General features: G+C 38.9%; 1 protein-coding gene across 1 annotated transcript; it reads right to left on the bottom strand.

Moving 5' to 3' along the window:
* Nucleotides 1-7,291: 7,291 nt before the first annotated feature.
* On the bottom strand, nt 7,292-25,670 carry LOC128217982 (E3 ubiquitin-protein ligase RNF180-like). Its single transcript, XM_052925466.1, has 7 exons — nt 25,617-25,670; nt 25,206-25,297; nt 24,276-24,361; nt 20,961-21,106; nt 19,532-20,081; nt 9,740-9,929; nt 7,292-9,102 (listed from the first exon to the last, which is right to left on the bottom strand). Exons 2-7 carry the CDS (start codon nt 25,270-25,272, stop codon nt 8,576-8,578), a joined length of 1,566 nt encoding a protein of 521 aa, XP_052781426.1. The 5' UTR covers nt 25,273-25,297; nt 25,617-25,670; the 3' UTR covers nt 7,292-8,575.
* Between the last annotated feature and the right edge of the window lie 1,566 nt (nt 25,671-27,236).

Below are 27,236 nucleotides of genomic sequence, written 5' to 3'. Positions count from 1 at the left end.
ATAACATAGCAACATTTTGAAGTAATGAGCAAATATGTTTTGTTGTAATACATTTTCGCGACAAACATACGAAATACGTTTGTGTAGAAACACAGTTAAATGCTTGTTTTTGACTAGCGTTCAGCTAATACTTAATTTATATATATATATATTAAAGCAGCTTTTAAATTTGTTTCTTAACGTTGGTAAGCTATTTTTGTCGAGAAAAAGGATCAATTGTAATGGGCCGGCAGCGATGCAAAAGTGGGTGGGGAAGGTCAAAAACTAAAACCTTTAAAAAAGTTTTTATTGTTTTGAGGAACGATCTTTTAGGGGAGTGAAACATATATTTTTGGCGACATGTTAGTAGGGAGTTAACAAATTTTACAATAGAATATTAATATTTTAATCAATACAATTCCATTTCACTGATTTTGATCTTTGTTAAGTTTGTTGTCAATCCTATTTATGTGACCATGGTCTACCATGGTATGTGACCATGGTCTACCATGGTATGTGACCATGGTCTACCATGGTAGTTCATGGTAGGTCATGGTCATATACCATGGTAGTTCATGATATATCATGGTAGTTCATGATATATCATGGTATACCATGTAACGTCAAATGGCCGCCCCACGGTTTATGACCATGGTCTACCATGGTGTGCTACCATGGTCGACCATGGTATCAAACCATGGTAGACCATGGTATAATACCATGGTCTACCATGGTGTGATACCGTGGGGCGGCCATTTGACGTAACATGGTAGTCCATGGTAGTCCATGGTCATATGACCATGAACTACCATGGTAGTCCATGGTTATTGGCCATCATTTTCGCAGGGGCAGTGTCCTGCATTTTCAGTTACATCTCAAATAATTAGATTTAGTTGTAGTTCGCGTTTTTTCTATGCTTCCAGTGTTGTAATCATTAGAAAGACAACATTGATGGAATTTTATATGTGTATAATAATAATTTTTAAAAATACAGGAACTAGTTATTTTTTATAAAATTTGGTCAGTTTTGTTTGACATTTGATGAACATTTTTACCGTGGGTTCAGAAAACTGATATTGCCTCCTTCAGCACTTTGGACTTTTGGTCGCTTAATCAGACGATTTATCTTTATAGAAAGGTATATTTCCCAACATCCATTTGCCAAATAAGCATTTGGAAGAGTTGAAAACATATAAATCCCGATTTAATCTGAAGAAAACATGACGTAACATTTCGTGTCAAATATGTTACGTCTCAAATCGCTTGGTTTTTTGACAACAACAGACATGCATAATTAACTTTAGTGACCTATTTTTAATTTTACCGAGGTCAGGTGTTCATTTGATGAAAACAATAGTTCCCATAAATACGTACAAAACGTGTATTGATCGACGGAAATATTTCGCCTAAAGTCGTGTCTCAAATGTTACGTCACAAATTATTCAGATTTTGTTCATGTACACAGCCCTTTGTGTATTTCGACAAACTTTAACTGTGTGGCATATAGCTAATACTGCGACAGAAAAGTAGCACCGAACGCCCGCATTGATACTGTGTAGTATATCCAAGATGGCGGAACAAGCAAAGCATGGGTAAGTGTTGTCGTGGAAGTTACGTCCTAACAGATTCGAGGTGGGCTTATTTTATTCAATTTCATGACATTAATTGATGCAGCTTGTATATTTCGCCTGTGCGGGTGCACAAACTAATGATTTGTCTCAATTGTCTTGAGGTTTAAAACATTCGATTTCACGCGCGTTCAGTTCAAATGTGTTGTAAAGATCGATCCAAAGCTGATATTTTGGTGTCTTATGTTACGTCTACGGTGTCTTATGTTACGTCTACGAAGTCATTGTGTTTACATCTGTACACGCTGTATTTTAAGCAGTCATAATTCGCAATATTGCATATAAACAGAGTAAATTTTAACCAGATAATTGGGAATTTCTTAAAAAATGCCTGTTGTCACACAGCTCTTATTACATGAATACGTAACGGCGACACCATTCATTACCGATTTTGACATTTGGGTAAAAGAGTCCCAAGTTACGTCCAAATAGTTTTGGAAAGCATTTTAAGTCTCTAGTGCTAGTAAGAAAGAATGTATAAACATGTTATGTACCTGTGTTACGCAACAATCAAGAGACATATACGAGAAATAAGCCTCAAATAGCTCATATTACTGCCACAAAAGTATATAACTTTACTCTTTGATGTGCGCCTTTGTGTCCAGTTACATCTGGATGTAAAGTCCTAAAACCGATTGTATGCTTCAAAACTCAGCATGGTTTGCTTGGTTTTTCTGCATAAAAAAACAACTATTTATGTGACAAAGCATTACAAATTATAATAAAGCAAATGTTTACAACAAGAAAGGGTTCCATTTATAGTGGAATGTCATCGTTACATCACCAATTTTTTAAATAAATTGAAGGCTCATTACTTTTTTTGTGTGAAGTGCTTTATTTAAATCTTCTAAGGTATTTTAGAAGTGACAAAAACAAATGCAGTAGCATGTAAAAGAACTCACTAAACTATTGGTAATTTTTTTTTTTTATGTGGACACCAAGCAATTTGTGATGTAACAAAACAAGCTGGACAGTGAATTCTTTCTCATATATATTACCAAATGGATGGTTAGTTTGGTCTCATAACCATTGTATTATGCCGATATATATTATCGGCACTAAAGTACAATAACACACAGAATCAAGACACAGAACTAACCACAAGCAAAGTACAGACTTATGGTATCCGGAAACATGGACAGTAAGTTTGATCATAATCTGTGCCAATAACCATTGTATATGACACTAAATAGTGCTATTAGTTTAAGCTGCTTTTTTTGACAAGACAATGCAACAATTCTGTTGATAGATAAATGTCTAATAATCTCTATATTCAAGCCAGCTGAAATTTCTACACAATCTAGGAATGAAGTTCTAAATCTATCAATATTTGGCTTTGAATTTTTTTTTTCCTTTTACAGTAATGAATACACCCCAAGGAAGTTTGAATATTCAGGTTTGGCTAATCAAGTGTAGTTGTATCCTCAGCGACACATCACATAGCATTAGAAAATGTCATTTTTCAGAAATGAAAACACGAGCAAATATATGTCGTGAACTATATGATTCAAGAGAGTATTTGTTGTTAAACCATTTCAAACCATTTCAAAATAGTGGTTTCTGAGCCAAACAAGTTGAGAATAAAACTCGAAACATAAAGTTATGTCATGCTTTATTTTACATTGTATTCACCTACTTTTATATGATAAAAGAAGTAGCAAGTACAATCCATGGCCGAGCAAGGGACCAGCAAAACACCCCCAACGGGTACAGAACTGGAAAAAAGTCCATCTTCGTTAATAGCGGTATGTATCGTTATGTCGCATTATTTCACCCTACTTCAAACTAATAGCATATTAAGGAACTATTTTCATTCAAAAGTCAGAGCACAGCACTGCTTCTTCTGCTGCTGACGACAACAAAGACGAAGGGCAAAAATGACATCATTATCATCATCATCATACCTATGCTGGTTATTCGATAATAGTCTGAGCTTGTTGAATACCAACTGAAATATCTTTATTTGCTTGTTGTTAAGATTATAACGCAAAATATAATCTTAAGAATGCCTTAAATGTGGTCAGTAAGAAACTAAAAATGATTCAACAACTTGTTTTATGATAAGGATAATGTGGACGATGATGATGATGATGGGAAGGTTTTATTGTGATCTTTCAAACGATTACATTTAGAGACTCTTGGATCAAGCTCATTGTCACTAAAAAAAAAAAAAAAAAAAAAAAAACACTGTTAATACAAAATATAGTAAATGTGGGTTGACATATTGTCAACAAATTGAGACTTTAATGTGTAAACATACAAACACCATCCGCTTGAATATAATTCTCTCAACTGGGGCTGAAATTATTCTATCAATTATTATGCCCCCTAAGAGGAAGAAGGAATATATTGTTTTCATACAAGTTTCATAACAGTCGGTCTGTCGGTCGATTTATTTTGTGAAACTAATACAGATCTTTATACATGATTCCTCGGATCTAAATTATCACTTAGTTTGCAAGAATCACCTCTCTTTCAGTACACGGGTTACCCAGGCACCACAGCTTCATCAGTGTTTAACAATTTGTACGTTGTGTACCATTTTGATCTTGACATAGTGATTCTTGTAGTGGGAAACTATGACATTTATCTTCCTGCATGGTGAATATGTCATTAGGACCATGTCCGTTCTACACATTTAGCCAGCGACAACGCCAGTGTGTGAACGATGTAGAAAGATCCTTGGGGTCCCTGCTCCGGATACGTGTGAGGTGCTACGCTAACATCTCCGGCAGCTCTAGTACATTGGAGAGCGCAACAAGTGTTGTGTGATCTCTTGGGTTGTGAAAGAACTGCGTCCCTAAGACAGGAATTCAAGGGAGTGATGGAGGACAACTAGGGTGGATAGTCATTTCCATTTGGATGGTATGGGAAGTAGTGGTCATCTTAATGTGTTGGACATAACTGCTGTACTTGAGTGTCAACCAGGTGATAGTGCAATCATGACAACTGCATTAATAAATATGGGAATCTAGACTGCCATAGGAAACACCCAAAAACTGCCAAAGACATGTAGGAGGACAATTGGCAAAAAGTTGAAAATAGTTCAGCTTTGCCAGGTGTACTTAATAGATGTGATCTTTTAGGTTTATCCATTAAGATGTGGACTTCCACTTTTCACCGTTTTGCAGCCGTTTCATCTGACCTTCATTACTTGTGGCAGTGTATTAGCTGCCCAGATTATTGAAATATAACTTAAAAAACGGCATTCTAGAATAAATGCCCTTACTTTAATTCAAACAGATGTTGTTATTCTTTCCATACATAGTGAAACCAGGTTGTCAATTACACCGGAAACAATCAAACATAAATGAATTTTATAAGCATAAAAAAGAACACTTGGGACTCGATCAATCTGCTGGATGACACAGGATATTTCTGTGTATTATACACTAGAACATCAATGATTGGCTTTTTAATCGGGATGGGGTTTTTTATGATAGGAGTAATAAAAATCTACATAATTTTCTTTTGTTTTTTAAATTTGTTTTTACATCTTGAGGCAGGATTAGCTGCACAGATTATGGAAATATAACTTAAAATTATTTAATTTCATTGTTAAGGCATATATGTAACGGGTGCTAATTTGGTAACATGCTTTACCTTACTTTCGGCATCTTCTTTTCGACAAAAGAACATCAATAAAAATTACAACTTTAAAATCTTTAAATATCCTGCTGATTATACATATAATTATTAAAATATAAATACACAATTGTTCACATAGTATGCACACACTATATATGTTAACAATTTTGATTGTATTTCTAAATATTCATGCTTTCTCCAGCAATTGAATATCTACAGCTAAATAATAATAGTTATTTGATCAATTCTTGAACCTAGTCAGACATTATTCCTGGCCTTTCTACTATGCAATGGAAGTCAGACATCAACGTCAGAACATCTCAGGACAAGGACTCCTGCAGGATCAGCGGCTCCGCCTTGCTCTCTCCTAGTTTCATCCTCCTGACTGACCATAAAAACTAATATGTCAAACTTGTGGACGTATAAGAGCTACATACAACAATAAATGGGTCAAACCGAGGCTCTGATTTGAAGTCAGAAATCAACGTCAGAACATCACAGGACAAGGATGCCTGCCAGATGAGCGGCTCCGCCATGCTCTCTCCTGGTCTCTTACTCCTGGCTGAACATAAATACAAATGTGCCAAACTTATAGAGCTACATACAACAATAAATGGGTCAAACTGAGGGTCTGGCTTGAAGTCAGACATCTACATCAGAACACAGGGGTTTCTCTCGAAAAAAAAAATTCTTACATATATTATATAGACCATCACAGGACAAGGATGCCTGCAGGATCAGCGACTCCGCCTTGCTCTCTCCTAGTCTCTTTCTCCACAAAAACAAATTTGTCAAACCTGTGGACATATAAGAGCAATATACAACAATAAATGGGTCCTTGTTTCTATTAGCTGAATTATACAAAAGAGTTAAGAATGGAAGACCAACAACAAAATTGAAGAAGTATACTGATTCTGCAAAACTGTTGCTCCAATAGAACCAAAAAATAAACAATCTCAGACAACTGTTTTTACATGTATGTCAGAACGGAATGCTAGAAGCACGACCATACGCGTTGAATGAAAAAAAACAAGAGTACCTGGTAATTTACTGCAACATAAAGCTCAGTCAAAGAAGGCATGTTATGTTAGCAACTATAAGTTCTATGGAGCATGTTTGTTTTCACAATCAACCTCTGAGAACTTATGGTAATCAATTATTGTTAGACCTGGATTACAATGCTGCATGACATTGTACTTCTATGAAAATGCCGTATTAGGGAGCTGATATTGGTCGGAAGGACTTGTGTGCCAATTGTTGCTTGCCTGAAGCCATCACTGATGAGGAGTTGAAACAAATGAACAGGACAGTTTTGCCCTTATGTGATGATTTGAAAATGATGGGTAAAACACAGTTGTTAAAAGGAAATATGAGAAAATAAGTCAACCCATTAAAGACTAGAGAACCTGACTACGACGAGAGGTACGAGTAGCCATTTTGAGAGACATCATGTCGAAGAAATTTATATTGTCGAACTTTGTAGAAAGTGAATGTGAGGATGTTGACATGGAAAAGGTTAAGAAGAATGTTGTGAACAGAAAAAGAAAGGGTATTTATTATTTTTTTAATATTTTATATGTTATTTTATGGTTTAATATGCATAAATGATGGGTGGGGAAATATAAACAAAAATGTTATGTTGTTGTGTTTCTGTTTTTAGCTGAGGAACATATGGTACAGGAGATAGAGAAAGACGAGAAAAGAAGAGCTGCATATTTCATTGATGATTCGTTAGATGTTGACAGCACCACCAATAATCCACCTCCTAATCCCTATATGGAAATGCCATCAACATCATCATCAGTCAAGAGGTCAAGGATGGAGTCAGATGTAACAGGAGATAGGGTTGTGATGCAACGCTTCATTGACCAGTACTGCTCTCCCACTGGTATGTTAAATTATTTATTTATTTTGTTAATATTATAATACATATTATTTATTTGTAATATTTATTTTGTTTATGATGAATATAAATATATATATATATATATATATATATATATATATATATATATATATATATATATATATATATATTATATTAGAGTCATCATCAATGAGGTTCTACCTGTCACCTCCATATGCCGTAACAACTACTGATGAGGACATGAGGACACACCCACCATTTACAGCAAGCAGACTGTCGCCAATCGCCAAAAAGAAGACACTGGGGATTGGGCATACTAAGCAACATAATAAGAGTTAGTAATAGTATTATATTTATTTAATTAGTATAGTCGAATGCAGATAAAGGTGAGACATTTTATTATTTTTAATTATATATATAATATTATGTAATATCATTATTTATAGTTGTATTCCGGGTGCCAGCAGCAGAGATTCCCACTCCCCACCACCACAACATCATTTGAACCACCACAACTGCCAGCGGCTGCAGGATCTTCGAAGTGGAAGGACAATGACAACAGATGGCAGAGGAACAAAAAGAACCCCACACTGGTCAACCCAAAACGGACAGTAGAGATGAATGATGATAAACTTACTCCACAGGTGAAGATCTATCACTTTCAAAACAGAAACCTCATATCATTAGATCCAGAGGCCAAAGTCAGCATTAGGCAATCTGAGCCTAATCTATTGATTATTAAATTTGAAGACAAAGTAGATAAGAATGCAATCTTGAGAACAGCATGTACACCATCACCAGCTCAAAGACCACCAGCAGCAACTATACAATCACCAGACACAGACATTATTGCTCAGCATCCCTACACCTGAACAGGCTGGGACCAATTTGTCCATGTAGGGAACGCTAAACCCTTCAAGATGCACCCCTTGGGGTGTGCGGGATGATATTTTCAACAAAGACGAACAGGTAGAAAATATTTAAAGGAACACCACCCATTGCAGTTGTCAGATGTAAAATTTAAATGAAATTTAGTGTTTTTCTGTTAAGTAAAGAAGACTGTATGCCAGGATCAGGAAACCTGGGCTTCAATCACAGTAAAGACCATCCTGACGCAATATTATCGTTGAATATCTTTGAGAAGTTTTTACGCCATAAACTTAATGACAACATAAAGAATACAACTAAGAATTATTGTATACGGGAATATTGATGAGATGTCTTCAATGTTTATACAGCACACATTTGTTTCTTTGACCAATGTTACCTGAACCACACATTTTTTTTATAACCTTAACAGAATTTCTTAGTCAAATAATAAGGGGGCAAACTTTGCATTATTTGCAAGATAGAGTTATCATACTCGATTGTATGTCAAGATTTTGGCAAGATGGACTGACTGACAAACTAGAGCAAACCTTGATGTCCATCTCAATTCAAGATGAAGCAATAACATTCTGTTTGTATAAATTATCAAATAAATAGACATAATAATTCACACACTAAATTGTGTTCAGTTAATAAATAAAGATCCTAAAATCACCATGCTATATCCAAACTGAATCCATGTATTAGTGTCAAAGTAAAATACCATGAACAAGGCTGCGTACACGACTAGGTATCCAAAAATATCACTTCGAACAAAGGTCAACCCTAGGCATTTTCTCACTGTGTGTAAAAATCCAAAATTAATTAACTTTAACATCATACTTCTAAGAAAATCATTAAAATGGAATGCATTATCACAATAAAAACTAAACCCAATCGCTTCACAGAAGCGAAAAACAAAGTTATGAATAAGAAAAAGAACCATAACCCAGGCGAAGCGCATGATGATGTCCTGAAGACTGGCCATCAGTAATTCCTCCATACCCGTTTCAGCCGGGGATGCGCCCCATCCCGCCAATCGTTGGGACAACGAGTTGTTGCCATGGTTACCTGGCAGGGGGTAGAAGCTCTTCGACTTTCGCATCTTCTTCACCTCCCGCTGTCGCTCCTCATAACTGTTCGCATACTCCTGTTTGATTCTCTCCACACAAGCTGACAATAAATTATAAATAAGCATTCAGCTATTGTAACTTCAAATATGAGCTACATGTACCTATGTCATCTTTGTACATATCTGTCATTCATCTTTACATTCCTTAAATCATTCAGCATTTTAATGACTAGTGTCCAACTTAAAAGCAAGCAAGGCTTCAGGAACCTATGCCAGGCCAATTAATATCACAGCAGCATCTTCCATTACTTTATTTATGACTTTAAGTAAAACTTAATAGACACCACCAAGATAGTCACTCGACAAACCTTTTCACAAAACGGCTGTCAGATCACTGTCAAAACATTATTTTGGAAACAGGTTTGTCGAAGGTTTGTTGAAACTAATCACCTTATTAAACTACGAAAATAAAACAAAGGCGGTGCTCTTTAAGCGGCATAGACTGCCCTTTGTTTCAATTAAAATGGTGTAGTAAACAAAAAGTTATCTTTGTTTTAAGTCTTAATTTAAAGCAAAATGTTGCCTTCCGATGTAGTATATAGACATTACTTATCACATGTTATATACACACTAATAGAATGGGTTGGTAAATAAAAATTAAAGTCAATGAAGAGTGTTCCAATTGGGGCTCGTTAATTCAAAGTCTTATTACCAAGAGTGAGCCCACCAGTGACCTACCATTATTAATAGTACAAGTGTCAATAAGGACCCTGCACAGGGGACACGGTGTGTATACAGGCTTCTGTTTACAGACATCCCTCAGACAATGTTCACAGAATGTATGGCGACACGGAAGACAAACACACGGCCGGTAATACAGGTCCAAACACACAGAGCAGGTCAGGTCTGCAGGGATCTCTACCTCCGGCTGGAAAGAAAATGTAACTCTTGAGTAAGTAAACTGCTAGAAAGTAGAAAATTTGGCAATTTGGCTGGAAAGAAAATGTAACTCTTGAGTAAGTAAACTGCTAGAAAGTAGAAAATTTGGCAATTTGGCTGGAAAGAAAATGTAACTCTTGAGTAAGTAAACTGCTAGAAAGTAGAAAATTTGGCAATTTGGCTGGAAAGAAAATGTAACTCTTGAGTAAGTTATAAACTTCATAAAAACATCAGTATATAAAACAGCAAGCAGCCAGTAGAACAGCTTCTTTGCCCATATCCATTAAAAATGTCATTTTCTATCCTTAGTCATTTTCCTGATTAAGGTTTCTCACTGGTCAAATGAATTAATTACTTAATATGTCTGAAAGATTGTTTATTCATTGACTCTATATACACACTTCAATTATGTTAAAAAATATTCATTTACTTCTTTTAATTTGGCAAAGAAACAAGAATTCTGCAAACTTGATGCATCACCAGTATTGAGTGCCCAGGCCTAAAAAAAATAACTGTTTGGTTAGGGTTACATCCTTTTCAAAAATAGGTAGGGTAGGTAGGCTTTTTTTTAATTTATTTTTATTTTTTATTATGCTTTATATAAGAATTTCATTTTCATCATTGGAGAATGGTGTTAAAGTTATCTCCTGTATAAGCATTTAAGGTTTAAACTACATATTGAAAAGCAATTATAAAAAAAAAAACGAAAAAAAAAAAAAATTGAATTTTTTTTTGTTTTTCATTTTTTTTTAAACTGACTATAAAACGGTAGGGTCGGAGCCTATTCCGTAGGTAGGGTCGGGTAACCCGAACCAAATGTATTTTTTTTTTAGGCCCCATCATTATGAACCATACCTAGGGTTTTCATGAGGGTATGAAACCCAAGAATCATTTGGCCTAATTTTTAAGAGTCAAAGTAAGATTTTCAAGAGTCATGGTCCCTTTTTCAGACTCATGGTCTAAGGGAGCCTTTGTTTGCAAGTCATATGTAAACATTGCTTGAGACTTTGTTTTGAAAGTAACAAACAAAACATAATAAACTCCATTTATTGCAATATATACATGTATCATAAGTATTATGAACAATGCAGCCCTTTTTTTATGGCAAATTTGTGGCCGAACCACCAAGAAAAGTGTTTATTTTTCCCCAGTTTTTGTCAAAAATTCCCGTTTCATTGAAATATTAAATCACCACTTATGTCCATGCTTAATGCTCAAAGTCGGAAATCGGGTAAATAACGAATCATTACCGTTTTGTAACCACCTTTTTTGCAGGGAGTTAAGGGGGCCGCGAAAGGCCCCCTTATGGGTCCAGGGCAGCCCCCTTGTGGGGGTTCAGAGGGTGCGAAGCCCCCTGAAGCTCATGTGTTTAAAGCATTTTAAGAGCCTTAAATTGCATTTAATTAGCACATTGTCATGCAGAACATAATATAATATTGTTGTACATGAAGCACAAGATATGAGAAATTGTTATTCTATTGACAAAATATATGTACAAGTATATCAATAAACAAGAGCTGTCACAGTATGTGACGAATGCCCCCGAATGTGACATTGACCTACAAACAAGGTCAGTACATGAAAAGTTGATCTTGCCTTTACGTGTCAAATACATATGGCAAGTTATTTTAAATTGCCTCTGAACATAAAAAAATACCACCCATGCTTGACAACCTACACTGTTATGTCCTTATGTTCAGAATTCCCTTGTGAATAAACACTTAGTGTTTCGTTCACCTTAGAGGTAGGGACATGGGTCTTGCACACGACACGTCATCTTCGTATGTGGGACACATGTAGCAAGTGATTTTAAAATCTGTCCATACAAGGGAAAGTAATAGCCCTGACACGACAACCTAAACTCTATGTCCTTATATGCAGCACTCCATTGTGAATAAACACTAAGTGTGACCTTGACCTTTGAGGTAGGGACACGGGTCTTGCACGCGACACGTCGTCCTGGTATGTGGAACACATGTGGCAAGTTATTTTAAAATCTGTCCATACAAGAGAAAGTTACAGCTCGGACACGACAACCTATACTCTATGTCCTTATATGCAGCACTCCATTGTGAATAAACACTAAGTGTGACCTTGACCTTTGAGGTAGGGACACGGGTCTTGCACGCGACACGTCGTCTTGGTATGTGGAACACATGTGGCAAGTTATTTTAAAATCTGTCCATACAAGGGAAAGTTACAGCCAGGACACGACAACCTATCCTCTATGTCCTTATATGCAGCACTCCATTGTAAATAAACACTAAGTGTGACCTTGACCTTTGAGGTAGGGACACCAGGGGTGTAGAAAATAATTTAAGTAGCAGGGAAGATCCCAAAAGTAGGCGGGGGTGTGTGTGGGGGGGGGGGGGGGGTGGAGTCTGCGTGTCCTCCCCCAGTTAGGGTCAAGGGGCCAATGCCCCTTGTGGGATGAATTTAAGCCTTTTTTAACCAAAATTTCTAGTGTTCTGGTGCATGTTTATTTTGTAACACAGGGAAACTTATGTACTTGAATATGTTACTGAATCTGAGAACTACCCCACTGAAATGAATCTGAATACTACCCCCCCCCAACCCCACCCCCACCAGTGAGGGCTAACTTATAACCCAAATAACTGTCAAATTCAGATTCAGGATACTATTAAAACATTCCAGACCACATGCCTTGCCATTTGCTAGCAATTCCCTCCTAATCGTATATGTTATTTCTTCTCTATCAATTATATACTTTCAGCCACTGAATCTCTGTGATCCTCTGTAAAATTAAACATCTAACTTCATTTTCTGTGGTTCTAAATATTTCACCTGCAGCTAACTTATTCTGCTTTAACACCCACACGAAATATCTGGACACTTTGTGACGTTCAAAGCGTACAAAGGTTCACCAAAGGTACATGTAAAATTCATCAATATAATGGATTATTTTTAGCAGTGACATCACCGCAAGCTTGTTTCATTTTGTTTACATCAGGGCAACACGCTTATATTAAAAGGAATGTTGCGTAAATGGTAATAGGACTAACAGAAGGCCAGACACGCTCATGTTGCAAACTTACTACGCTTTTTGGTGTCTGGAAAAAATATTCTTTTTTTCACCCTCTATTGCTTCGCAAATCATAAACTTCAAAACATCCCCATGGGGGGATGCGACTAAAGAGGTCATGTATTGAGCTAATGTTATTGTATTCAGAATACTGGGAAACCCAAACCTAGAACTTGAAAACATCCCAGAGGGGGATGCGACTAATGACGTCACGAATCGAGCTAATGCTGTATTGTAGTCCGAACGCGCGGAAACCAAAATAAACAATACCATCAATCGGGGTTTTAAACCGATGTTAACATAAAAACATGACGAAAATAACAGATTTTATTTTTGTTGATGCGGAGAAAATAGCCGGGTGAAAATGCTAAAGTAACCGGGTTTTTTTACCGGCTTCCGGCCCATTTCTACACCCCTGGGGACACGGGTCTTGCACGCGACACATCGTCTTGGTATGTGGAACACATGTGGCAAGTTATTTTAAAATCTGTCCATACAAGAGAAAGTTACAGCCCGGACACGACAACCTATACTCTATGTCCTTATATGCAGCACTCCATTGTGAATAAACACTAAGTGTGACCTTGACCTTTGAGGTAGGGACAGGAGTCTTGCACGCCACACGTCGTCTTGGTATGTGGAACACATGTGGCAAGTTATTTTAAAATCTGTCCATACAAGGGAAAGTTATAGAGCCGGACAGACGGACGGACGGACAGACAGACGGTGCGATTTTAATATGCCCACCTTCGGGGGCATAAAAAAAAGAAATATTGCCAAAAATGCGACATATACATCAATATGTTGATTTCAGTCGAATGCCTGCATACGAAAGTGTCAAACAATTAAAGAATACAATTATGAAATTATGAGATAAACTTAAAATTATGAGATAAACTTAAAATAAATGGAAACTTTAAACAATTCACATTGTCAAACTAAGGCCATACTGTCCAAATAAAATAGTGTCTACCGTATTTTCTCGACTATAAGACGGGGAAATTTGGTCCTGATTTTGAACCTTAAAGTAGGGGGCCCGTCTTATAGGCGAGTCTATAAGAATTTCATAAAGAATAGAGTCATAATCAGGAATATTCAACATAAGGTATTCAACTGACTGATTTATTGTCTGTGGATGACACCCCAATAAAAGTGACACAATCACACCCATCGGATTAAGACGACCATAGATCTGCTTTGTTTCGCTACGATGAACACTCAATATAACACATGTTATCGGTCCAAAAACGTTGGAGACTTATTTTGTTACCTTTAAAATAAAAATATTTTGACAATTTTTTTTTTTTTTAAATGCATTGTTATTTTTTCTATGTCGTAAATAAAACTTACTTTTTCCTTACTATAAGCAGGGTTCCCGCTGGCGATCGCCATTGTCGCCATTTGCGACAAAATCGCAAAAGTGGCGACAACTTATCTCATAATTTCACAAATGTATTCTTTTATTGTATGCAGGCATTAGACTGAAATCAACATATTGATGTTTATGTCACATTTTTTGCAATATTTTTTTATTTATATACTAGTCCATATACAATGAATTTTGTCAACAGAATAACAATTTGCTATTAATATCTTGTGCTTCATGTACAACAAAATGTTATGATTTGCACGACAATGTGCTAATTAAATGCAATTTAAGGCTCTTAAAATGCTTAAACCCCATGAGCTTCATGGGGGCTTCGCCCCCTTGGCCCCCACAAGGGCGCTGCCCTGGACCCGTAAGGGGGCCTATCGCGGCCCCCTTAACCCCCCGCGAAAAAGTGGCGACAACTTTTTAGAACCCAGGGGGAACCCTGTATAAGGCTTTGCATATATCATGCACATGCATGTAACTAGCAGATTTCAATACTTATTTCATTAATCGTTACATTTATTTATCCGCAATCATCAATGGTTATTTATTACTCAAAATTTAAGTCCCATCAACTGCAATCCTAACAAACACTTGCGAAAATATAACTCATTAACACATGTAATGGAATTTGTTCTGTTTGACGGCTGCAGATCAAACAGTACAATTTGTGACGTCACAGCACGAGCTGTGTAAAGATAAAAGATGCACTGCAATGGTTTGTATTTAAATAGGTCAATCAAATACCGTATGAACCCACTTAAATCCCAAAATTGCGTCTAGGCTGGTTCAAACATACCATACCATCGGAAAATAAAAATCAATAATCCCAAGCAAATGAACAAATTTAGTTGATACATGTATTTGACTGTTAAGCTTGAACATTATCACATACTTGGAGAATTTCAAGTGCTGGATTTGTTTTAAAAATCTACCCCGTCTTATAAACGAGTCAAGACAAAAACACCAGATTTCATGGGCAAAGTAGGGGGGTCGTCTTATAAGCGGATCGCCTTATAGTCGGGAAAATACGGTAATCTTTACTCCAGCCAAGTTATTGGAAGCCTTATATCAAATGGGATGTAGTTCTATTTATTTGTAAGCATACCAAATGACTTCTGTTAATCTTTTTAACACTTTTCAAACCTCTTAATTACTGCATTTAAAGCAATTACAAATTGCAACAAAACTGAAGGCAAATCTGTTTTTAGCGCTTAAACGTCATTACGAAATTTGCATATCACATGTCTTTCCAACAACCTAAAATTGTTAAAAACTAACCCGTTAATTATGCAACAACAAAGCTGTTGAGCTAAATCTTAATAGTGTTTGCTAATAAGAGACATACTAGTAAAGGATGGCATTGTTAATCCATGAAAGCAATAAAATTCCGCAATTATTAGCGAGGTGTTGACTGGGCCGTGACTGCTTGCCCTAATTATTGGATTTGTTGTCGCACCCGCAAATGCGCTTGATTTATGACAGTGACAGAATCGATTATCTATGTAGGCAGCATGGGCTCTGCTTACGCCATTTTAAGAAATATTTACAAAAAAATAACATTGTCTCCATAAATACGCCAAATTTGAAAAGTTGTCGCCATTTTTGCGATTTTGTCGCAAATGGCGCCAATGGCAATCACCAGCGGGAACCCTGCAATTCAGCCATGGTCAATAGGCGCTTATGAATAATTAAGCTAAAATCCTCTAGCGACCGGTCTGATTTCTGCACATCAGAAAAGCGTCCAGCAGATGGTGATGAAAACTATTGTCAAAAAGATTTTCTAGCAGTTTACTTTCAATTATTTTGAGGTTTGTGTTTTCTTTGTTCCGAGAGCAAAATTTCTCCAATGATACTTCATATTACAAATCCACTTCAAAGATATATACATTATAGTAAAGTTATTTATATTATGCTCTTAAATAAAACATACAACAATCAATGTCGGATAGTGTTCAAAAACTTACAGTATTAATTTAGATACATTTCTATTGACACTCAGTAAATAACAAAAGAAAAACAAAATACTTTTTTTTCCTGATTAAAACAGTATTTGCAGACACCAAGGTGGAGCTGATGCTTAAATTTAAGCTGCACTCACACAAATATACCATTTTTACAACTTTTTTGTCTTGGAAAGAGCAAATGTCTGCGGAAATATCTGCAAACCAATGAAATAAGATTGCTGACAAAAAATCAGATTTTAATATTTCCGTTCAAAAAGTGTTTAAAAACTAGAGATTGCTTTTTTGAAAAAGCGCTTGTCTCCCCTATTGTGTGGTCGTAGCTGAGAAAAAATAAATGATGGACATGAAATTTGTAACTTTGGACTGGAGACAAACCAACAGTGAAGTTTGGTTTATTCGATTATATTAAATAGTGAAGAGAAGAAAGTGTTGTTGATTAATCATGGAAAATGTAAACGAAGTTTGCATTGTATGAAGTTCCTGGGCGCAAGCGTTATTCAATTATTGATCGGAAACCATTTTTCAGCTCACAGTCATCGTGACCATGACCTTTTACCTACTGATCACAACATCAATAGGGATCATCTACATAACCAACTTGCATACCAAGTATTAAGTTCTTGGGTGCAAGTGTTCTTTAGTTACTGAGCGGTAACCATTTCTTCAACTCAAGGTCATGGCAACCTTGACCTTTGACCTACTGATCTCAAAATCAATAGGGGTCATCTACTAGTCATGACCGACTAGCGTACCAAGAATGAAGTTCCTGGGTACAAGCGTTCTTAAGTTATTGAGCAGAAACCATTTTTAAGCTTAAGGTCACCGCCAACGTATCATTCTAGACATCATGACCAACCTCACTTCAAAGTTTGGTGAACCTAGATCAAAGCATTCTCCTGATATTGCACGGAAATATTTTTTTACATTAGAGGTCACAGCGACGTTGACCTTTGACCTTGTGACCCCCCAAAATATAGGAGTTTTCTAAACCTCATGATCAACCTCCCTACCAAGTTTGGTGAACCTAGGTCAAACCATTCTCAAGATATTGAGCGGAAATGTTTTTTACATTGGGGGTCGCCACGACCTTGACCTTTGACCTAGTGACCCCAAAAACAATAGGGATCTTCTACACCTCATGACCAACCTCCCTACCAAGTTTGGTGAACCTAGGTCAAACCGTTCTCAAGATTTTGAGCAGAAATGTTTTTTATATTGGGGGTTGCCGCGACCTTGACCTTTGACCTAGTGACCCCAAAAACACTAGGGATCCTCTACACCTCACGACCAACCTCCCTACCAAGTTTGGTGATCCTAGGTCATGCGGTTTTCCAGTTATCGATCGGAAACGAAGTGTGACGTACGGACGGACTGACGGACTGACGGACTACCGGACAGGGCAAAAACAATATGTCTCCCCCAGAGAGGGGGAGACATAAAAAATGTTTTGTCTTAAACCCTTAGTCGGTTTAATAAAAATGCATAAAACATCAATATTTGAACTTAATTATAAAAATCTAATATTTTGTCAGCAGTCTCATAACAGATTTCCATGGATTTTCGCAAACATTGGCTAGTTCATAGACAAAAAATAAAAAAAGTTGTCAAAACGTTCAATCTGGTAGAGTGCAGCTTTAATGAAGGATGATGCCATCACCAGATCTGATCCGGCAATCAGCTATTTGGTGGACATGAGCCTGCTGCTACCCACTTCAACATTATGTGTTGAAAGACTTCTCAGCATCTTCAACTCCCTTTGCACACCTGCCAGGAGCACACTAGGCGCAGAAAATCTAGAAGCTCTCATACACATATGCAGTGCAGAAAAATAAACTCTTTCAAAAAGAGACATCAATGCCATAATTGACATATTCACAACAAATAGGAGGGACATCAACCTGTGATATGAAAATAAATACAGAATTATGTCCAGTTTTACTTTTTGCATCCAAAACTTATTAAGTAACATGTATGATGATTGCCTGCTATTTCCCCTATTTGGCAGTTCGTGACTCAAATTTCACGTCATAAGGCCCTGCCATGCTTCCCCAAATTCTGAAAAAAGGGCTACAAATTGCAATGTCTAGTCTTTTTTTTTTACAAACCCAAATATAATTTAATAGCCCATATAAAATTCTCTAGCCCAACTATAATTAATGACAAACTCTTTCAACCACCCGAAATAACAGTATTAAATAATAATAAAGATATTGAAATAAATATAGCACATTCATCTTTCTACTGCAGCGTGAATTCATAAAAATTGAATAATTTTTTGAATAGATTGTTGGGTATTTCTTCACCCCACTGAAATAAGTGAATGGTTTTAGACCTGCTGGTGTGAAATAAATATCTTTAAATGAAGAAATATGATACGATACAACCCTGAAGGTGTTACATGTGCTTTCCTGTACCCGGACGTATTCTGAAGACATAACATTGCAATTATTTGATATTTGCTTTTTGTCTGAGGGACAATTGTTGAAGTAAATTACCATGGTGATCATAATGATAAATTTGTCAGATTTCTTTAAAGAATGATCAGATTACTGTTTACAGACAAATTTACACATGATCATACTAAATATTCATTTATGTAAAATCAATTGAAGATATATTGAACTACAAAAATTATTTGTGTATTCAGGAAGCTCAGCTTAAAAAAATTTCTTCTCCAAGAACAACTTGCCCTATGCTTCCAGAATGCATAATGGCCTCATTGATCGTCAGTGAGGACCTTCAAGAAACTTTGCTAAATACAATATCCAGATTGCTAAATACAATATCCAGCTCATCCTTCTGCAGAACCCTGTATAGCTCAAGTATTTAATCTTCCAGCTGAGTTGTGGACCTTGGATGTAGGGTATAGGAAGTACCTATTCACGTTTAATACTGCGATGTGATAGTCCATGAAAGCTTTAACATCCCTCCTAGCCTGTCTAGCACACAGTGTCAGGCAGTGCGCAAAACATGGCGGGGTTCAAATTTAGTGGTCAATAACTCACTAAATGCGGGTCAAAGTCAGAAAGTGTTTAAAACATTGTGAAAGGTAAAACCTGTATGTCACTTTTTGCTGGGAACACAATTAAGTGAATAAACCTTAAACAATCTATTACCATATCATTTGACTTTATACTGAATTACTTGTCAACTAAATTTTTTTATCAACACTGAATCTGCTTTTTGACAACGAAACAACAAACAAGTACCTCTGGTTCAAAGAAATCTGTGTCTGGTTGAGTTGCTTTCTCTCCCATACAGCTGTCTGACAGGGCCCCAAACATGTTCTCTGACCGGGCACCATCCTCCCTGTGCATTAGAGCGCAGATACAACCATTACCATCACCAACAGAGGCAAAACACCTATCACACTGGTATTCAGCTCTTTTTCGTCTCTTTCTTTTCCTTAAACTTGTCTTATTACAAACATTATTTGTACCATTATCAGTTGACGATTCTAGCAGATTTTCCATCTTATTAGTCACCCCAAATCCTGTCTTCAACACTTGTATCCTTTCACCATCAGAATCATTGTCATTGTCACAAACATCGTCATCCTTTTTTCCATCAATCACCTTTGAAAGACTAGGACCAGAATTGTCCATGAATGTCCAGGCTGTAGTATCTATGTTCCTTACATGACTGTCCCCACTTGTTTGTCTTTGTTTTTCTGTACCCGAGGTGTCAGCAGGTGGTGAATCTTGACGTCTGTAGGTGGCTCGTCTGGGAAAAGGACCAACCGGAGAAATGCTCTGTTTTCTAAAATAAATACAATTTTACAATACAAGTACAGAAATTAAAATCTTTATTTATGTGTGGGATGATCTCTTTTTTTTGAAATTTAGGACTTAAAAAGAAAACAAAAGCTGTCACAGAGACTCAACTATCCAGGCCTTTTTCTACCCACTTAGGGAAAAACCCTTAGACATTTTGGGAAAATTGTGTTGCAAATTACGCCATTTAGACAAAAAAATAATCGCTTTACATCAAAAATTGGGAAAACTTTCAGTTAAAAGAATAAGTTTTCCTTTCCCCTACAAATGAGGAATTTCTTTAAATAGTTTCTTTTGCCCATTCAAATGGCATGAGATATCAATCCTTCAGGTGTAAATCAGGGAACACATACTTAAAACTTAATGTGGTTACATCCTAGCTAACAGTGTGTGAATACCACGTGATAAATTATGTCATTTATGCTACCTCGGAAGGCAATATTTTGCTTAAAATGAAATCTTAAAACAAAGATAACTTTTCTTTTACAACACCATTTTAAATGAAACAAAGGGCAGTCTATGCCGCTTAAAGAGCACCGCCTTTGTTTTATAACCGGAGTTTGACAAGGTGATTAGATTAATCAAACACTTCGACAAACCTATTTCAAGATAATGTTTTGACAGTACGGCCAAACTGTGAAAAGGTTTGCCGAAGTGTTTAAAGAAACTAAATTCTCAATCAATCTCTGGTAAAAGGCCGAAGGCGGGGCACTGTAAGCGGCATAGACTGCGCAACATTTAATTTAAAATGGTGAAGAAAAAGTGAAGTGTCTGTAACAACTGTTATACAGAAACCACAGGAATGAAGTAAATTGTTCCTATACTAACAGTGCCAAAACAAGACAACCAAGTGTGTTCATTATACCTGATTTGGTCGACTCTATCCTTGACCAGGTGAGCACAGGGGACAGTGTGTAGGCCACATTGGCATATCTTCTCATTAGTGAAGTCGAACGACCCCACACGCCCACTGCATTTGGGACATGTAAGTTTGCCTTTTGCCCAGCTTGCCTGAAATATATCATTTTAAACTTTTTACAACCAAACTTAATATTAATGCAAATGACTCATGCACTGTCAGATATTAGGTAAGTCCACTACAAAAGTTACATAGATATGAACATGAACCTACAACCTTTCTTTTTCTCTATTTGTTACTAACACAGTTGTATTGTTAATAAACTATTTCCCCACTAAACTCAATTATTGCCCAACCCTGTAGAGCATAACTACATTGGTGACAGCAGTGTTGACCCACCCTGGAGCCCCTCCCCTGCAAAGCACACCTACACTGTTGACAGCAGTGTTGACCCACCCAGGAGCCCCTCCCCTGCAAAGCACACCTACACTGTTGACAGCAGTGTTGACCCACCCAGGAGCCCCTCCCCTGTAAAGCACAACTACACTGTTGACAGCAGTGTTGACCCACCCAGGAGCCCCTCCCCTGCAAAGCACACCTACAGTGTTGACCCAACCAGGAGCCCCTCCCCTGTAAAACACACCTACAATGTTGACAGCAGTGTTGACCCACCCAGGAGCCCCTCCCCTGTAAAGCACACCTACAATGTTGACAGCAGTGTTAACCCACCCAGGAGCCCCTCCCCTGTAAAGCACACCTACAATGTTGACAGCAGTGTTAACCCACACAGGAGCTCCTCCCCTGTAAAGCACACCTACAATGTTGACAGCAGTAATTACCCACCCAGGAGCCCCTTCCCTGTAAAGCAGACCTACAATGTTGACAGCAGTGTTAATCCACCCAGGAGCCCCTCCTCTGTAAAGCACACCTACACTGTTGACAGCAGTGTTGACCCACCCAGGAGCCCCTCCCCTGTAAAGCACACCTACACTGTTGACAGCAGTGTTGACCCACCCAGGAGCCCCTCCCCTGTAAAGCACACCTACACTGTTGACAGCAGTGTTGACCCACCCAGGAGTCCCTCCCCTGTAAAGCACAACTACACTGTTGACCCACCCAGGAGCCCCTCCCCTGCAAAGCACACCTACACTGTTGACCCAACCAGGAGCCCCTCCCCTGTAAAGCACAACTACACTGTTGACAGCAGTGTTGACCCAACCAGGAGCCCCTCCCCTGGAAAGCACACCTACACTGTTGACCCAACCAGGAGCCCCTCCCCTGTAAAGCACAACTACACTGTTGACAGCAGAGTTAACCCACCCAGGAGCCCCCCCCCCCCCTCCCCCGTAAAGCACACCTTCAGTGTTGACAGCAGTAATTACCCACCCAGGAGTCCCTCCCCTGTAAAGCACACCTACAATGTTGACAGCAGTGTTAACCCACCCAGGAGCCCCCCCCCCTCCCCCGTAAAGCACACCTTCAGTGTTGACAGCAGTAATTACCCACCCAGGAGTCCCTCCCCTGTAAAGCACACCTACAATGTTGACAGCAGTGTTAATCCACACAGGAGCTCCTCCCCTGTAAAGCACACCTACAATTTTGACAGCAGTAATTACCCACCCAGGAGCTCCTCCCCTGTAAAGCACACCTACAATGTTGACAGCAGTGTTAACCCACCCAGGAGCCCCTCCCCTGTAAAGCACACCTACACTGTTGACAGCAGTGTTGACCCACCCAGGAGCCCCTCCCCTGTAAAGCACACCTACACTGTTGACAGCAGTGTTGACCCACCCAGGAGCCCCTCCCCTGTAAAGCACAACTACACTGTTGACAGCAGTGTTGACCCAACCAGGAGTCCCTCCCCTGTAAAGCACAACTACACTGTTGACAGCAGTGTTGACCCACCCAGGAGTCCCTCCCCTGTAAAGCACACCTACACTGTTGACAGCAGTGTTGACCCACCCAGGAGCCCCTCCCCTGTAAAGCACACCTTCACTGTTGACAGCAGTGTTGACCCACCCAGGAGCTCCTCCCCTGTAAAGCACAACTACACTGTTGACAGCAGTGTTGACCCAACCAGGAGCCCCTCCCCTGTAAAGCACACCTACAATGTTGACAGCAGTGTTAACCCACCCAGGAGCCCCTCCCCTGTAAAGCACAACTACACTGTTGACAGCAGTGTTAACCCACCCAGGAGCCCCCCCCCCCTCCCCTGTAAAGCACACCTACAATGTTGACATCAGTGTTGACCCACCCAGAAGCCCCTCCCCTGCAAAGCACACCTACAGTGTTGACCCAACCAGGAGCCCCTCCCCTGTAAAGCACACCTACAATGTTGACAGCAGTGTTGACCCACCCAGGAGCTCCTCCCCTGTAAAGCACACCTACACTGTTGACAGCAGTGTTGACCCACCCAGGAGCCCCTCCCCTGTACAGCACACCTACAATGTTGACAGCAGTGTTAACCCACACAGGAGCCCCTCCCCTGTAGAGTAAACCTACAATGTTGACAGCAGTGTTGACCCACCCAGGAGCTCCTCCCCTGTAAAGCACACCTACAATGTTGACCCACCCAGGAGCCCCTCCCCTGTAAAGCACACCTATACTGTTGACAGCAGTGTTAACACACCCAGGAGCCCCTCCCCTGTAAAGCACACCTACACTGTTGACAGCAGTGTTGACCCACCCAGGAGCCCCTCCCCTGTAAAGCACCACTACACTGTTGACAGCAGTGTTGACCCACCAAGGAGCCCCTCCCCTGCAAAGCACACCTACACTGTTGACAGCAGTGTTGACCCATCCACGAGCCCCTCCCCTGTAAAGCACAACTACACTGTTGACAGCAGTGTTGACCCACCCAGGAGCCCCTCCCCTGGAAAGCACACCTACACTGTTGACAGCAGTGTTGACCCACCCAGGAGCCCCTCCCCTGCAAAGCACACCTACAGTGTTGACCCAACCAGGAGCCCCTCCCCTGTAAAGCTCACCTTCAATGTTGACAGCAGTGTTGACCCACCCAGGAGCCCCTCCCCTGTAAAGCACACCTACACTGTTGACAGCAGTGTTGACCTACGCAGGAGCCCCTCCCCTGCAAAGCACACCTACAATGTTGACCCACCCAGGAGCCCCTTCCCTGTAAAGCACACCTACAATGTTGACAGCAGTGTTGACCCACCCAGGAGCCCCTCCCCTGTAAAGCACACCTACACTGTTGACAGCAGTGTTAAACCACCCAGGAGCCCCTGCCCTGTAAAGCACACCTACACTGTTGACAGCAGTGTTAACCCACCCAGGAGCCCCTCCCCTGTAGAGCAAACCTACACTGTTGACAGCAGTGTTGACCCATTCCGGAGCTCTGTCAACCTCCAGGTACCACACATGTTGCTGGGTCAAGTAACCTTCACATACTGGAATATACAGTTATGTTTGTACAACAGATACAATGGTGACATAAGTGCAAACCACTTTAAAATGAATCGAAGCAGCAAACAAGCAAAATCTTTTTAGCATTCCATTGATGTCGAGTTTTGTTTTTATTTATTATAAGTTTGTGATAGAAATAAGAATAATCAGTATAAGAATAATGCACCAGACAATTGTAATCACAGCCCCGCCAGGTCTGGAGGTATACTAGAGATAGCCGGGGAAATGGGCTGTGTTTTTACCTTCCAGGTGGCCCTGCAGTGCCGTGGTTTTGTCTTCCCACCAAAAATAGCGAGGAATGGGCCTTACCTAGGGTCCCTCAGGTACAGGGGCATTTTTTTGATGGGGGGGGGGGGGCCGAAATGGTGACTGAACCGATAAGGACCAGCCGAAGAGGTAATAGGGCCAAGTTGACCCAGACTCAAAGTGAAATGGGTAGGAAGTGACTGAAGTAAACTCTTGGATGTCAGAATGCTATACCCTAGCTCCTTTTCAATACTGCTTGGTTCTTTAATCATTAATGTGCACCAACATTCTAGTGCAAATGACCGTTCCACAGTAGACAATTTTCCTAAGTTTTAACTAGTACAGAGTACTCAAGATTTCCCAGTAATACCCTCTTATAAATGTAAAGCTCAAAGCAAGGGCACTCTACCACAATTTACTAGGCTATCGAATCTATAGATCATTTGCCCGTCTGCCGAAGCGATTAATTATGGTTGAACGAAGAGTTTTATTCTTCATATAAATTCAGCCTTTTAAAATATAACTGTTAAATGATATTTGCTTTCAGTTGTACATAAACTATGCATGTAAAACATTGTTTACCACTGTTTACTACAGCATGTGTGACCTGCAGATCACAGCGACATTTCCTGCATCGGTACACATCCATTGTTGATCAGCCATTTGTGTAAGCACTGGAAGATGTTTAAAATCAATAAGAAATCAAACTAATACTTCCACAGACTTATTAGGCTACCCATCATAAAAAAGCCTGGACGGCATTTTAGAATTACTAACAGCTATCTGAGCTTTATTTTATATTGGGCCTTTTGGGGTGAAAGCGCGCAAAAGTTGGTTCGAGACGTTATGAGTACGGAACACAAAGCTAGCAATATTTCATCATGGTCGACATACCACTTCCAGAGAGACATGTATATACACAAACAGAATTAACTCGATGGTGGTGTACTGTATTATTTGCAGAGTGATGGGTAAAAGTACGCAAAATAGCACCTAATCATTTCAAAATTCTTGTCGTTTCCTACGTACTACCTTTCCGCGATATTGGTTACATACTACTGATTAGCTAACGGTTACATATAACTAATAATTCATTCTCTAACGATTACTTCACCAAGTGTATGTAGGTTTTATGGGTAAACGCCATATATATAATTTTGAAATGTAGCAAATTAATTTAAGAAATTTGAAGATCATGAATTATATGATACATTATATATATATATTTCTTTGTTCATACGGGGAGGAGAATTAATAGAACTTCCAGTCTTGGACATATGTATACATATTTGTGTCACTTTCAGCTGCCTGAAATACTTTCTGTGCGTATCTATAAGAAGATCATGGTAGGGTAACGGTTATTGGTCGGATTTCACTTCATTATACACCCATTGACACCAGAGGCTCAACGGAGAGGGGCAGTACATTCCCCTTGAACCAACTCCGCGACCTTCTAATGTAATACTATCTTTTAAAAACGTAGTCATCCCCAGCCTGAGGTCAATCCATGCCTTTAAATATCTGTCTAAAGACATCCCCGAACCGTCACGGTTAAATATTCTTAATTTCTATCCAGCACCCTCGTCAATTTATTTGCCAACGCGGGTCATATATAGCGGCATTGAAGATTAAGTATATCCAACCCCAGTGACGTCTGAAATCACCATAGACACCAAAGTTTTATCCTGTCTGAAGTCGATCACCACTTTTTAAAGGTACCCCCACACACACACACACACACACACCCCATCCCCCTGAAGCTATCCCCAATCCGAGGTAATCCCATTCTGAAACCATCCCCTGCCTGAGGTAATCCCATTCTGAAACCATCCCCTGCCTGAGGTAATCCCATTCTGAAACCATACCCTGCCTGAGACAATCCCATTCTGAAACCATCCCCTCTCTAACGTAATCCTAATCTGAAACCACCCCATCCAGTAGATTATCCACTGCATGACACCATATCCTATCTGAGCTATTCGAGCTAGATCTTGCCCATACATAGTATTTGCAACGTTAGCCCGCTTCTCAACAAACTTCACCAACTTATTAAAATTTTGTTCTCGGCCTTCGTCAATAATTGAACTAGCCTTATCAACCCATTTTGTTTTAATGTGCATAGGCAGGCGTTTTACTACTTTCCTCAAATTTTCAGAGCTATTAACATCTGACATAAAACCTAACTGAGATAGTATAATCTCACATTTTTTCCATTTCTAGGGATAATCTTATGAGACCCTGCACCATTTGCCTTTAACGGCTGACCATTAACTAAACGATCTACATGGGACCGCGCGACAAGATGCGGCTTACCATACCGTGAAGACATAATCGTGTTTCTCCGTAAATATTGGCAATTGAACAACAGGTTTAATGCCTGTCGATCTGAGCAAGACATGTTTAAATCCTTTTGTTGTAACTCAAGTTTTTGTCTTTCTTTTAATTGCGAAAGTTTAAGTTCAGAGAGTTTTCTCATTCGGAACACCTCGGCCATTTTTATCGAAAACAACCTCGGATGTATGCCGGTACATCAGTTCAAGTAGTTCGTAATTTTTTTAATTATATCATTTATGAAATGTAGTGTTTTAGAATTGTATTTATTAAACGTACTTC

This window comes from Mya arenaria, chromosome 14 (assembly GCF_026914265.1).
Source record: "Mya arenaria isolate MELC-2E11 chromosome 14, ASM2691426v1".
Classification (NCBI taxonomy): domain Eukaryota; kingdom Metazoa; phylum Mollusca; class Bivalvia; order Myida; family Myidae; genus Mya; species Mya arenaria.
This window is presented reverse-complemented; position numbering and strand designations above follow the sequence as displayed.

Bases quoted from the DNA above. Each gene is read 5' to 3' on its own strand.
- LOC128217982 (XM_052925466.1), bottom strand. From the start codon at position 25,272: ATGGATGTGTACCGATGCAGGAAATGTCGCTGTGATCTGCAGGTCACA. The intron at 21,107-24,275 runs GTAGGTTTGCTC...GATATATTTCAG, and splicing joins TCAACACTGCTGTCAACAGT to GCAAGCTGGGCAAAAGGCAA. The intron at 9,930-19,531 runs GTACTTGTTTGT...TTTTCTTTCCAG, and splicing joins CAGATTTCTTTGAACCAGAG to CCGGAGGTAGAGATCCCTGC.